The sequence below is a fragment of the Nerophis lumbriciformis genome, linkage group LG35, assembly GCF_033978685.3.
Source record: "Nerophis lumbriciformis linkage group LG35, RoL_Nlum_v2.1, whole genome shotgun sequence".
NCBI lineage: Eukaryota > Metazoa > Chordata > Actinopteri > Syngnathiformes > Syngnathidae > Nerophis > Nerophis lumbriciformis.
The window spans coordinates 147501-160648 of NC_084582.2; the positions used below are offsets into that span (position 1 = coordinate 147501).

The window sequence follows — 13148 nt, forward strand, 5'->3', positions numbered from 1 at the left end:
GACTGCAATATTCTTCAATCAAGGACACTTACGAATGTCTAGCTTGTGTGCTATTGTGTGCTTAGCTACAGTGTAGCTGCTAACTCCTAGTAGCCTCTAGCCTACCATGTCTACCTAGGAATGCTTGTATCGGAGCTTAACATCCAAGAGTTAACAAGCCAGTCACTAGATATACTTGTTTTGTTTTTTGTCTGATATCGGATCGATATCCAATATCGGATAAGCACACCCGTATTATAAGTTGTCAGGTTGTGTAAATGTTGAAAAAAAGAGAATACAACAAATCCTTTTCAACTTATATTCAATTGAATAGACTGCAAAGACAAGATATTTCATGTTCACACTGAGAAACCACTTTTTTTTTTGCAAATAATCATGAACTTAGAATTTAATGGCAGCAACACATAGAAAAAAGGCATGTTTACCAGTGTGTTACATGGCCTTTCCTTTTAACAACACTCAGTAAAGGTTTGGGAACTGAGGAGACACATTTTTGAAGTGGAATTCTTTCCCATTCTTGCTTGATGTACAGCTTAAGTTGTTCAACAGTCTCCCTTCTCATATTTTAGCCTTCACACATTTTCAATGTCTGGATTACAGGCAGGCCAGTCTAGTACCCACACTCCTTTACTATGAAGCCACGCTGTTGTAACACGTGGCTTGGCATTGTCTTGCTGAAATAAGCAGGGGCGTCCATGCTTGGATGGCAACATGTGTTGCTCCAAAAGCTGTATGTACCTTTCAGCATTAATGGTGCCTTCACAGATGTGTAAGTTACCCATGTCTTGGCCACTAATACACCCCCATACCATCACACATGCTGCCTTTTACACTTTCACTCTAGAACAGTCCCCATGCTTCTTTTCCTCTTTGGTGGTTAATCAAACCTGCAGTCCTCTCCAAGGTTTCTCATAGTCATTTACATCGACATCCCACTGGGTTGTGAGTTTTTCCTTGCCCTTATGTGGGCTCTGTACCGAGGATGTGGTTGTGGCTTGTGCAGCCCTTTGAGACACTTGTGATTTAGGGCTATATAAATCAACATTGATTGATTGATTGAATTTCCTCAGGCATTTGTTGACAAAGTGGTGACCCTCGCCCCCGTCCTTGTTTGTGAATGACTGAAGCTGCTTCTATACCCAATCATGGCACCCACCTGTTCCCATTTAGCCTATTCACCTGTGGGATGTTCCAAATAAGTCTTTCATGAGCATTGCTCAACTTTCTCACTCTTTTTTGCCACTTGTGCCAGCTTTTTTGTAACATGTTGCAGGCATAAATTCCAAATGAGCTAATATTTGCAAACAAAGAAGAAAGTTTCTCAGTGTGAAGATGAAATATCTTGTCTTCAACTGAATATAAGTTGAAAAGGATTTCTGTTTTTATTTACAACTTCACTGCTTTTGGGGTCTGTACTTTGCATCGTTGAAAATGTTGAAAGAGGCTGTTCCCTAAAGAGTGGAGAAGGTAGATGTCATCAACAGAATACTGACACAAGTTGAGGGAAAATATCAATCGTCTATTTCAGTGACACTCACACTCATGAGTGGATGCTAAAAAGAAGAATGTACTATAATTGATATCTACAAGGTTCACTTCCCAAACATGTCTAGGTTGTGAGATTTAAACTAGCTATGTAGTCTCTTCCTCTTGGAGGTCTTCCTGTGAGCTCTCTGGGGCAGCATCATGTCAGACCTTCTCATGGTTAGCAACTAGTGTCAAGGAGGTCAAAGGTCAAGCAAAGTGATGGTCCCTCCAGTGTTTCCACACAGCTCCAGTCTGGAGAGGAGCAATGTGAAGATGACAAAAGGCAAAAGGACAACAGAGAATAAAGAAATAGTAGATAATACCAAATATGTGTTTCTAGGTCAGTGTAGCCAGGCAGCAGGTCTCCGTTGGAGCAGCTCTTGGGGGCGTCGGCCAACATGGGGGCGTCGGCCAACATGGGGGCGTCGGCCAACATGTTGGCGCCGGACTCCCTTTCTGCCGTCTGCAGTGGGCGGTGTATGAGGGGCACAAAGAACAGCACCACCCCTCCCACCATGGGGGGCACGCCGGCCAGGGAGAAGGCCACCAAGTAGTTGCCAAAATAATCATGGAGGAGACCTGGAAGTGGAAACAGGAATAGTCAACAAAATAATCATGGAGGGGACCTGGAAGTGGAAACAGGAATAGTCAACAAAATAATCATGGAGGAGACGTGGAAGTGGAAACAGGAATAGTCAACAAAATAATCATGGAGGGGACCTGGAAGTGGAAACAGGAATAGTCAACAAAATAATCATGGAGGAGACCTGGAAGTGGAAACAGGAATAGTCAACAAAATAATCATGGAGGAGACCTGGAAGTGGAAACAGGAATAGTCAACAAAATGTTATTTTCACTAGTATACAAAACATTCTAACTTGGATTGTTTCCCTGGCTTGGAGACTCTCCTGAAGGACAGTGCAGTGAAGACACAACAAACTTCCTTCTTGTCTCTCATGGACACACACCTGTTGTTGTTGACTTTGGACTAGCGACTGCTCAACATCAAGGCCGCGGAACAGAGACACACTGCAAGCTTACACACAAACATGAATCCCAAAAAAATATACGCCACATATACACACCCCACCCCCCAACCCAACGCCCTCGACACAAATCCCATAGGGCTGATGAAAGGATGGTCAGCACCTGAGAGCTGCAGCCCGCCACAATGACCCCGCACTCCCTTCCCTCTGTTGCTAGATAACTGGAGATGTACGCTGTACTCAGTGGCCTAGTGGTTAGAGTGTCCACCCTGAGATGGGTAGGTTGTGAGTTCAAACCCCGGCCGAGTCAAACCAAAGACTATAAAAATGGGACATATTACCTCCCTGCTTGGCCCTCAGCATCAAGGGTTGGAATTGGGGGTTAAATCACCAAAAATGATGCCCGGGCGCGGCACCGCTGCTGCTCACTGCTCCCCTCACCTCCCAGGGGGTGAACAAGGGGATGGGTCAAATGCAGAGGACAAATTTCCCCACACCTAGTGTGTGTGTGACAATCATTGCTACTTTAACTTAACTTTAATATGTATATGTGCTTTGCTATGGAGGTTTTTTTCCCACTCCAGACTGGGCCTCCTTAGTTGTGTCCTTGGGCAAGACACTTTACCCACCTGCTCCCAGTGCCACCCACACTGGTTTAAAAATGTAACTTAGATATTGGGTTTCACTATGTAAAGCGCTTTGAGTCACTTGAGAAAAAGCGCTATATAAATGTAATTCACTTCACTTCACACTTCACTTAGGAGTCCAGTCTAGATTCTATTTTTTTACTCATCCTTCCCCAGCGTTTTACCTTTGATCCCATCTTTTACGGAGCGCCTTGTGGCGACCCATCAGTGTTCCTGTTCTGTAACTCTGTACACTGTTTGTTTGTCTCAACGGGTTTGTACTGAAAACAAAGTTTTAATGTACTTGTGCAATGACAATAAAAACCTATATATCTATCTATCTATCTTAGTACGGCCCACCAGGGTCTTTAGAGAGGCCCACCGGGGTTTTTAGAGAGACCCACCAGGGTCTTTAGAGAGGCCCACCAGGGTCTTTAGAGAGGCCCACCAGGGTCTTTAATGCGGCCCACTGGGGACTTTAGCGCGGCCCACTGGGGACTTTAGGGCGGCCCACTGGGGACTTTAGGGCGGCCCACCGGGGACTTTAGTGCGGTGCGGCTCACCGGGGTCTTTAGAAAAGCCCACCGGGGTCTTTAGTGCGGCCTCAATCTATATGACCCAATCCAAACAACTTTTCCCACTCATTGTATAAATGAAGTATAAGCAACAAATAAAGTCAACACACCTCAAGATCATTGAACTTAGTGGATATTACAAAACACGTCCTATAATTTCAAATGACAAATATATCAGTTGACTGCAGTGCATGATGGGTGATATGTTTGGTGCATTTAGTTGATTGATATTTCTGATTGATTACAACACTTTAAGGGAAGTAAACAACGTAGGAGTCCAACTTTCTTACTTTTTGTCAGGATTCTCACTGACAGTTTGCTTGTGTTTGACTTTTTCCTCTGTTTGTGTTTTATTTCCTGTCAGCGCTCTTATTTTGGTTCCTTTTCCTGCACGTCTCCCTGAGCGCTTGTTTCCCTCACCTGTACCTGATTGGCAGTCTGGCACACCTGGTGACAATTGCCAATCAGGCTCCTATTTATACCTGCCTTGCCCTCCAGTCAGCACTGGAGTATTGTAAGCTACTACCTCTATGCTGTGTCCTGTTTGCTGTAAGCTGTTTGCTGATAGCTGTATGCTGTGGACTGTTTGCTAATAGCTGTTTGCTGTAAGCTGTTTGCTGTAAGCTGTTTGCTGATAGCTGTTTGCCATGTCCTGTATTCTGTGGACTCGTTGCTGATAGCTGTCAGCCTCTGTCAAGTAGTGTTGGTGACGAACCCCAAGATGCAGAAATGGCAAGCTTGATACAGGAAAACGTGGTTTTAATGTCCAAAAATGCAGGTAAAACACGAACCAGGAGACAGGAAACAGCAAACAGGAAGAGGAATCAGGAACCAGGGATCCATCGAGGAAACGGCTAACAGCTATCAGCATACAGCTAGTAATACTCCAGCACTGACTGGAGGGCGAGGCAAGTATAAATAGTGGCCTGATTGGCAATTGCCACCAGGTGTGCCAGACTGCCAATCAGGTACAGGTGAGGGAAACAAGCGCTCAGGGAGACGTGCAGGAAAAGGAACCAAAATAAGAGCGCTGACAGGAAATAAAACACAAACAGAGGAAAAACTCAAACAGAACCAAACTGTCAGTGAGAATCTTGGCACTCTTAATATTCAAGTGTTTATCGTTTATACTTCATATTGCATTGTCTGATGTGGGTGTTTGTTCAAGTGGAAGTACTTGTTGAAGTGTTACTTTGATTGTTGTTACGTCACAACACTTTGCTACAAGTGATTGTTGTTACGTCACAACACTTTGCTACAAGTGATTGTTGTTACGTCACAACACTTTGCTACAAGTGATTGTTGTTACATTACAGACATTGTTTGGAAACAATGAAGGTATGTAAATATACATTGACAGAATCTTACAATGTAAATAACTCATGTCACAACATATTGTAGTCTGCTGCAGCTAATATATGAGAAACATCAGTTTTCCTTATAAAAGGTAGTGGGTGTGGCCTATATAAAGGTGCGCTCTACAGTTAAAAAAAGATGGTAATTATTTGGAGGACCACGTTTGACTTTGACTTTCATGACATGTTTGGCTACTCTGCTAGGACCATGTTGTGCATCAGGTTGAGGTGTATCTACTCTGCTAGGACCATGTTGTGCATCAGGTTGAGGTGTATCTACTCTACTAGGACCATGTTGTGCATCAGGTTGAGGTGTATCTACTCTACTAGGACCATGTTGTGCATCAGGTTGAGGTGTATCTACTCTACTAGGACCATGTTGTGCATCAGGTTGAGGTGTATCTACTCTGCTAGGACCATGTTGTGCATCAGGTTGAGGTGTATCTACTCTGCTAGGACCATGTTGTGCATCAGGTTGAGGTGTATCTACTCTGCTAGGACCATGTTGTGCATCAGGTTGAGGTGTATCTACTCTGCTAGGACCATGTTGTGCATCAGGTTGAGGTGTATCTACTCTGCTAGGACCATGTTGTGCATCAGGTTGAGGTGTATCTACTCTGCTAGGACCATGTTGTGCATCAGGTTGAGGTGTATCTACTCTGCTAGGACCATGTTGTGCATCAGGTTGAGGTGTATCTCACCAGCGATGGGCGGCCCTGCGGTCATTGGCAGAGACATGAGGCCCAGCAGGTAACCTATGGCCTGCGAGGCCTGCATGGGCCCCACCAGCTCAAACGCTATGGGGGCCATCATGGTGAGGAAGCATCCGTCACACAGGCCCAGGAAAATGCACACCACCACCAACCCCTCGAAGACGGCACATTGAGGGATCATCATAGACATCAGACCCAGGGCCATGAAGGACACCACCTGTGAAGGACAAGACATGGATTCACCTCATGTGTGCCATCATTAGTGCAGGTGTATAAAGACATTATCATTAGTGCAGGTGTATAACAGACATGATCATTAGTGCAGGTGTTCATGGGTTCACTTAATGAATAAGTGACTTGTTGAAACATCCAAATGAAAAGGTTATATCAGACACTGCAATGACCAAAGGTGATGTCAGCAGGGAAGGTTCTATTCCTGGGCCATCTAAGGGAAGGTTCTATTCCTGGGCCATCTAAGGGAAGGTTCTATTCCTGGGCCATCAAAGGGAAGGTTCTATTCCTGGGCCATCAAAGGGAAGGTTCTATTCCTGGGCCATCTAAGCGCTAATCAAGTTTTCAAGACTTTTGTGTGCGTTCAAGCGTAAATATTGTTAATATATGTTCAATAATGAAATCTGTTTTTGTATAGAACATTTAAGACTGTGCTGTGTATAACTGTTGTTATATCTCCTTTACTTACAGTTAGGACTTTCATTTGTGCATGTAGGTGCAATTCCAAGACGTTAGATGGCAGGAAGTAGTCTTTGCCATTAAGCTGAATGTGTCACCTTATCTTATGATTTGAAACCTACAAAGTGTTTGTACTGTAAAGGCCTGATCCACTAAATGATAGCACACTAAACTTGTACCCAGAGGATTGTGTTTCTTAAGTGAGCAAAATAAATCATTTAGCGTGTCTGTCTTCATGAATATGCTAAGTATGCTAATCATCACAACGGCTTCAGTCGCAACTTTCATTTTCTCACACACGCAGTGGGATTTATCAAGGCTGAAACTGTTCTGTGGTCACTGTTTTGCATCTTGATTTAGTAAGTCGCAGAAATGCTTGTGAGAAAGAAGTCTATCACTACAGCTCTATTCTGTTCTAAGTATGTTAGACAACATATAAAAGACAATTTGTCTACTCAGCAATATCATTTTTGTTTATTATATAACTGCTGGATGACTTCACTGACTGATTAAAACAAACTCAACTGATGCATTTTGGTGTCTGCTCCTGTTTGTTTTTTGGACTGGCCTTTGTTTTTTTCATTTAAGAAATATATTATTATATTATATCTCCTTTATGAAACAATGTCTTGCAATATGCAATTTCTTGCATTTGGATGATTGTAGACGCATAAATGCACTCTTGTGTTGTCATGGTCTATATATGTGTGTATATACATATATATGTGTGTATGTATACACCTGTATAAATAAATGTGTGCGTGCGTGCGTACATATTGTATTAATAGGATGGATATATCCATCCATCCATCCATTTTCAAATTGGACATTAAGAGTATGTGAAAGTTTGACTCATCGCTTGTGCATGAATACCTTCTTAAAGTTTTGTAATCAATCAAAAATAGCAAGCAGCTAAAATGCTCCAAACATTGACAAGAGTGGAGAGAGTGTTTTGCATTTTCCCCATCATGCACTGTAATGGATGTATTTTGGAAATGTTTTATGGTGGTTGGACGTTTTTTATAACATCCACAATGTTCAGCGAGCAGGTTGTGTTATGTGTGACCATGTGTGTTGACCTTTATGTTAGTTGCATTTTTTTAAATATTTTATTTTGGCACCATGACTAGGGAAGGTTGTTTGGATTGTGTCATTTAAGTAAGCGCTGTGTTATCATTTTAAAAGTACTTGTAAGGGTCATTCATCTAATTTACTCACATTGTCCACAAGATGGCAGCAAATATGTAGCATTCAGTATTTAAAATGAATTTCAAAGCACTCATGACATCTCACGGGCCACATTGAAGAAGCTGGCAGCCCGCACTTGGCCCGCCGGGCCGTAGTTTGGACACTATTGCCTCCCCGCAGAGTGTACGATCAGCTTGTAAAAATAAAAAAAGTTTGTGTTGTCCAGATTGCGATTCTATATTACAGCAAAGGTGTTGCAGATTATAAGTGTTTAACATTGCAGAACCCCACAGATAGGAGCATGAATGTGGAGGGAAATTTGTGTTTCCATGGGCACATAATGCCGGTAGTACATGCAAAAACCTCATTTAAGTCGGGCGGTCTACACCACTTTTGCATTTGTTATCCTAGTGGCTGACACGCTACAAGCCTAATAATAGAAAATGCAATTTGACAGTTTGCACACACTGTTTAGCGTGTGGTTTTATGGATCTTAGCTCAGGTCCTGAGTATTGTACTTATTATACACCAGCTGTTGGATTGTAACGTGCATTTAGTCATAGTTTTGATTATATATATATTAAAATCGCCATGTAATATCGCAGATGCTAATCAGTAGGATGTGTGTTGCACATCCAATGTCAATGAAATAATAGGCAGAGCAAAGCATTTTAGTTTGTCGTGATTGAATACAAATTGAATACAGTATCTCCACAATTTGCTTTAAAGTGCTGTAATTATGTTAGGTAGGAACTAATAGTCTAAATACCCAGTTAACTGTTAGCTATCTAAGAACTTACACAAATATACTGCTCAGTGTTTAGCATTCTTCATAGTGAACTACTTTTCACTAATATGGCCTCATTTTGTTCAAAGGAATTTTCAAGATTTCTTTATGTAAGTTTTTTTGAAAAGTGACATGGTTCAAATGATTAGTCCCCATGAACTTTAAAAACACACCTGATCATTCAATTAAGTTTGAACCAGACCTGAATAGTCAGGGTTAGTATCACTTGATCAAAAGGGTCTTGGCCCAGAGTTGCTCCTCTATCTTAGTAGTAAGCAAATCAGATCCCACTTGTAGTACCCCACAAAGGCTCTAATCCAGAGTCCATTTTATGCAGACCGTCTTCAGCCAACCAAACAAGTAGCATTAACCAACATGTGGGGAGACGAATGATGGCAAAGAAATGGCACACAGGCTCTTGAATGGCTGGATAGAAGAAAACTTTGTTGGTGGCCACAACCTAGGCAGGACGATCTGAAAGTCCCTAATAGACTGGAACTAGCTGTGGATTAGAGCAGACACTAGCCACGTGTACATGGGCAACATGATTATAACTCAGATTAGAATGATCCTGTCTACATGGAACAAAATGATCTGGATATGAGGTTAATTTTCATGCATCACACCTTAAATTGGAATGCCTTACTCTGACAGGCGCAGCATCATACCATAAACAGAAATATGTGTTATTGCGTGTGCTATGGCGCCATCTTTTGGAAGAGTTTGCTCACTGCGGGTGCTGAAAAATCAGTGACTTCTGTTGTAAACAAACATGGCGTTGTGCAATTGTCACGGTCAATTTTCCTTCTGTTCACTACTTTTGTTTTTGCTCGTCTCGTTTTCATAGAAACAAAGTCAACAGGATATAACACGACTTGAACGGAGAAAGACCATCCCAAGACTATTTCATTTAGTTCCTGCTCTACCACCAAAGCGTAGACATGCGCACTAAGGATCATTTCAATCCACAGGATCATTTTCATGCGCTACAATCCCAATGGCATAAACCACACGTCTTGATCGGAATTACCTTTTAATCCCAACCTGTGTGATCCGTTTACAATATTCCCAATGGTGTGTTTACATGAAGCATTTTTATTACGGTTAGGCTTTTAACCCGATGAAACGTGTCCATGTGCACATAGCTACTAGGGATGATGTTTGATAAGAAATTATCGAGTTTGAGCCGATTATCGAATCCTCTAATCGAACTGATTCCTTATCGATTCTCTTATCGAATCCAGATAGGTTGTTGTATATGGAAAAAAACACACAATATTTGGTTTAACAAAAGCTCACTTTTATTTTATATAAAATAAATAAATAAATATTGACTGTTGTTACCCCCTAAAAAAATAAAATAAAATAAATAAATATTGACTGTTGTTACCCAAAGTATATTAAGTGGGATTTTTCAGAAAAACAAATATATACAGTAACACAAAAACAACCTGTCTCTGTGATCACTATAGGTGTATACATAATAATATAGTGTTTAGTCTCTGTGATCACTATAGATGTATGAATAATAATATAGTGTTAAATAAAATCAGTCCCTTGGGCACAAAACTGAAAATATTACAGCTCTCCAAAAAGTGCACTTCTGCTGCTATTGGAACATCCTTGGGGTCCATCAGTGTGGCCTCCTCCAGGAATGACTGCATGTCTTGGAGGGAAAATGAGGGACAGACACAGCATAGAATTAGGGGGGAAATTAGCTGAATGTGAAGACTAGGGTGTCTGTTATTAAGTCTTTCGCATTAATATGTGGAATTAAATGATAGACTGGATTAAGTAATGAAGTTAAACATTGTACTGATATGATCCACTTTAAGAGGTTGTTCAAAATAATAGTGCTTACAAAGTACAAAGAAGAATTATGAGAAATACTTTCAACCTTATTGAAAATAAGATATTCTTCATCTCAGTATATTAATAATGACTGAATTAATTAATTACATATTACAAAACTGTTGTATATACTAATTCACAGATGTTATTTTATTATAAAAAGGTCAGTAAATGATGTATATATTTGTAAACACTCTGAAGTGGGAAAGGGGTAGGGTTAAATAAGCTTTACTTCTTCCTACTCCTTTTCGGACATGATGTCAAGTGAAATGATGTGAAACTGTGATGTGTTATGCTGTAAGTGTGTTCATGCACAAAATAAACTAAATAAAGAAAGCACTAGTTTATTAGACAGACCTGCAAACACTGGAGTGGTGTAGGCTACAAGATAGCGTTAACGTTATCAGACACATTCAAAAAGGCTAACGTTAGCCACTGACTATGCTTAGGTAACGTTAGTCTAGCTAACATTACTGCAGTCCTGGTTGACATAAGAGGTAACATTATTTTAGCCTAAAGGCTACGAGTGAGCAGATATGGAAATGAAGCGGCAACAGTTAAAGTTAGTTACTCAGCAGCACTTTCACTGGAATTGGTGCTGCAGGTTGAAGCAGAGGAAGAGGAGCGGGCTTTTTCATCTCAGTCGCTGCTTCTTCACGACACTTTTCTCTAACCTTCAGGTTATGTGCAGCCTGAACATGTTTCAACATGCTTGTTGTGCTTCCTCTCTTACATGAGAGCGAAGCCTGGCAATAATTGCAGATAGCCGTTTCCTCCTCGTATTTTTTTGTAAAATGAAGCCATGCCTTGAGGCGTTTTATCAGGCTGTTTTTAAAAAAAAAAAATGTTAAACCTTTATTTATAAATTTCAATTACAAACAGACGAGAAACAAAAACAGTACAAAAACAATACAAAACAGTGCCAGGGGGTTGTAAATTCAAAGTAACTAAAATAGAATACAAAAAAGTATATATATAATAAATCTTTTTGCTGCTTCTGTATCTGCCGCCAAATGACTGAGCTACGTCATTTTCTGGGACGTTCCACAGGGCATTTCCTGTGAGACGGGATTCGTTCCCAGGGATTCGAATAAAGAACCAACTCTTTTTCTTTACTATAGTGGCCTCGATAACAGGAACCGGTTCTCAAAAAGGGATTTGAGTCCATGGAATCGGTTCTTTTCTTATTGAACAACCGGGAGAACTGGTTTCGAACATCATCCCTAATAGCTACTGTCACACCTACTGCCAGGGTGAAGACCTGGTAGAACTGTCACACCTACTGCCAGGGTGAAGACCTGGTAAAACTGTCACACCTACTGCCAGGGTGAAGACCTGGTAGAACTGTCACACCTACTGCCAGGGTGAAGACCTGGTAAAACTGTCACACCTACTGCCAGGGTGAAGACCTGGTAGAACTGTCACACCTACTGCCAGGGTGAAGACCTGGTAGAACTGTCACACCTACTGCCAGGGTGAAGACCTGGTAAAACTGTCACACCTACTGCCAGGGTGAAGACCTGGTAAAACTGTCACACCTACTGCCAGGGTGAAGACCTGGTAGAACTGTCACACCTACTGCCAGGGTGAAGACCTGGTAGAACTGTCACACCTACTGCCAGGGTGAAGACCTGGTAAAACTGTCACACCTACTGCCAGGGTGAAGACCTGGTAAAACTGTCACACCTACTGCCAGGGTGAAGACCTGGTAAAACTGTCACACCTACTGCCAGGGTGAAGACCTGGTAGAACTGTCACACCTACTGCCAGGGTGAAGACCTGGTAGAACTGTCACACCTACTGCCAGGGTGAAGACCTGGTAAAACTGTCACACCTACTGCCAGGGTGAAGACCTGGTAGAACTGTCACACCTACTGCCAGGGTGAAGACCTGGTAAAACTGTCACACCTACTGCCAGGGTGAAGACCTGGTAGAACTGTCACACCTACTGCCAGGGTGAAGACCTGGTAGAACTGTCACACCTACTGCCAGGGTGAAGACCTGGTAAAACTGTCACACCTACTGCCAGGGTGAAGACCTGGTAAAACTGTCACACCTACTGCCAGGGTGAAGACCTGGTAAAACTGTCACACCTACTGCCAGGGTGAAGACCTGGTAGAACTGTCACACCTACTGCCAGGGTAAAGACCTGGTAAAACTGTCACACCTACTGCCAGGGTGAAGACCTGGTAAAACTGTCACACCTACTGCCAGGGTGAAGACCAGGTAAAACTGTCACACCTACTGCCAGGGTGAAGACCTGGTAGAACTGTCACACCTACTGCCAGGGTGAAGACCTGGTAGAACTGTCACACCTACTGTCAGGGTGAAGACCTGGTAGAACTGTCACACCTACTGCCAGGGTGAAAACCTGGTAGAACTGTCACACCTACTGCCAGGGTGAAGACCTGGTAGAACTGTCACACCTACTGCCAGGGTGAAGACCTGGTAGAACTGTCACACCTACTGCCAGGGTGAAGACCTGGTAAAACTGTCACACCTACTGCCAGGGTGAAGACCTGGTAGAACTGTCACACCTACTGCCAGGGTGAAGACCTGGTAGAACTGTCACACCTACTGCCAGGGTGAAGACCTGGTAGAACTGTCACACCTACTGCCAGGGTGAAGACCTGGTAGAACTGTCACACCTACTGCCAGGGTGAAGACCTGGTAAAACTGTCACACCTACTGCCAGGGTGAAGACCTGGTAGAACTGTCACACCTACTGAAGACCTGGTAGAACCTGCCTCCTCAGCTGTGGCCTGTGCCCGATGACCACATTTCAGATTACTACCAACTCAAAGAAGATTAGATTGAAGACTGTAGATCATGGGTGTCAAACTCTGGCCC

At 42.5% G+C, this 13148-nt stretch overlaps 1 protein-coding gene across 2 annotated transcripts in view; it reads right to left on the bottom strand.

Annotated features, from left to right (window-relative positions):
- Positions 1–13148, bottom strand: part of slc16a2 (solute carrier family 16 member 2) — a 68256-nt gene that overhangs the window by 927 nt on the left and 54181 nt on the right. For both annotated transcript variants that reach the window (XM_061928099.2, XM_061928100.2), the window contains exons 5-7: positions 5771–5999; positions 1851–2106; positions 1–1779 (exon numbers count right to left, since the gene is read on the bottom strand). The exon at positions 1–1779 is cut by the window's left edge and continues 927 nt beyond it. In XM_061928099.2, coding sequence (XP_061784083.1) covers position 1779; positions 1851–2106; positions 5771–5999 — 486 coding nt within the window. In that variant the 3' untranslated portion in view covers positions 1–1778. The remainder of the gene's footprint in view (positions 1780–1850; positions 2107–5770; positions 6000–13148) is intronic.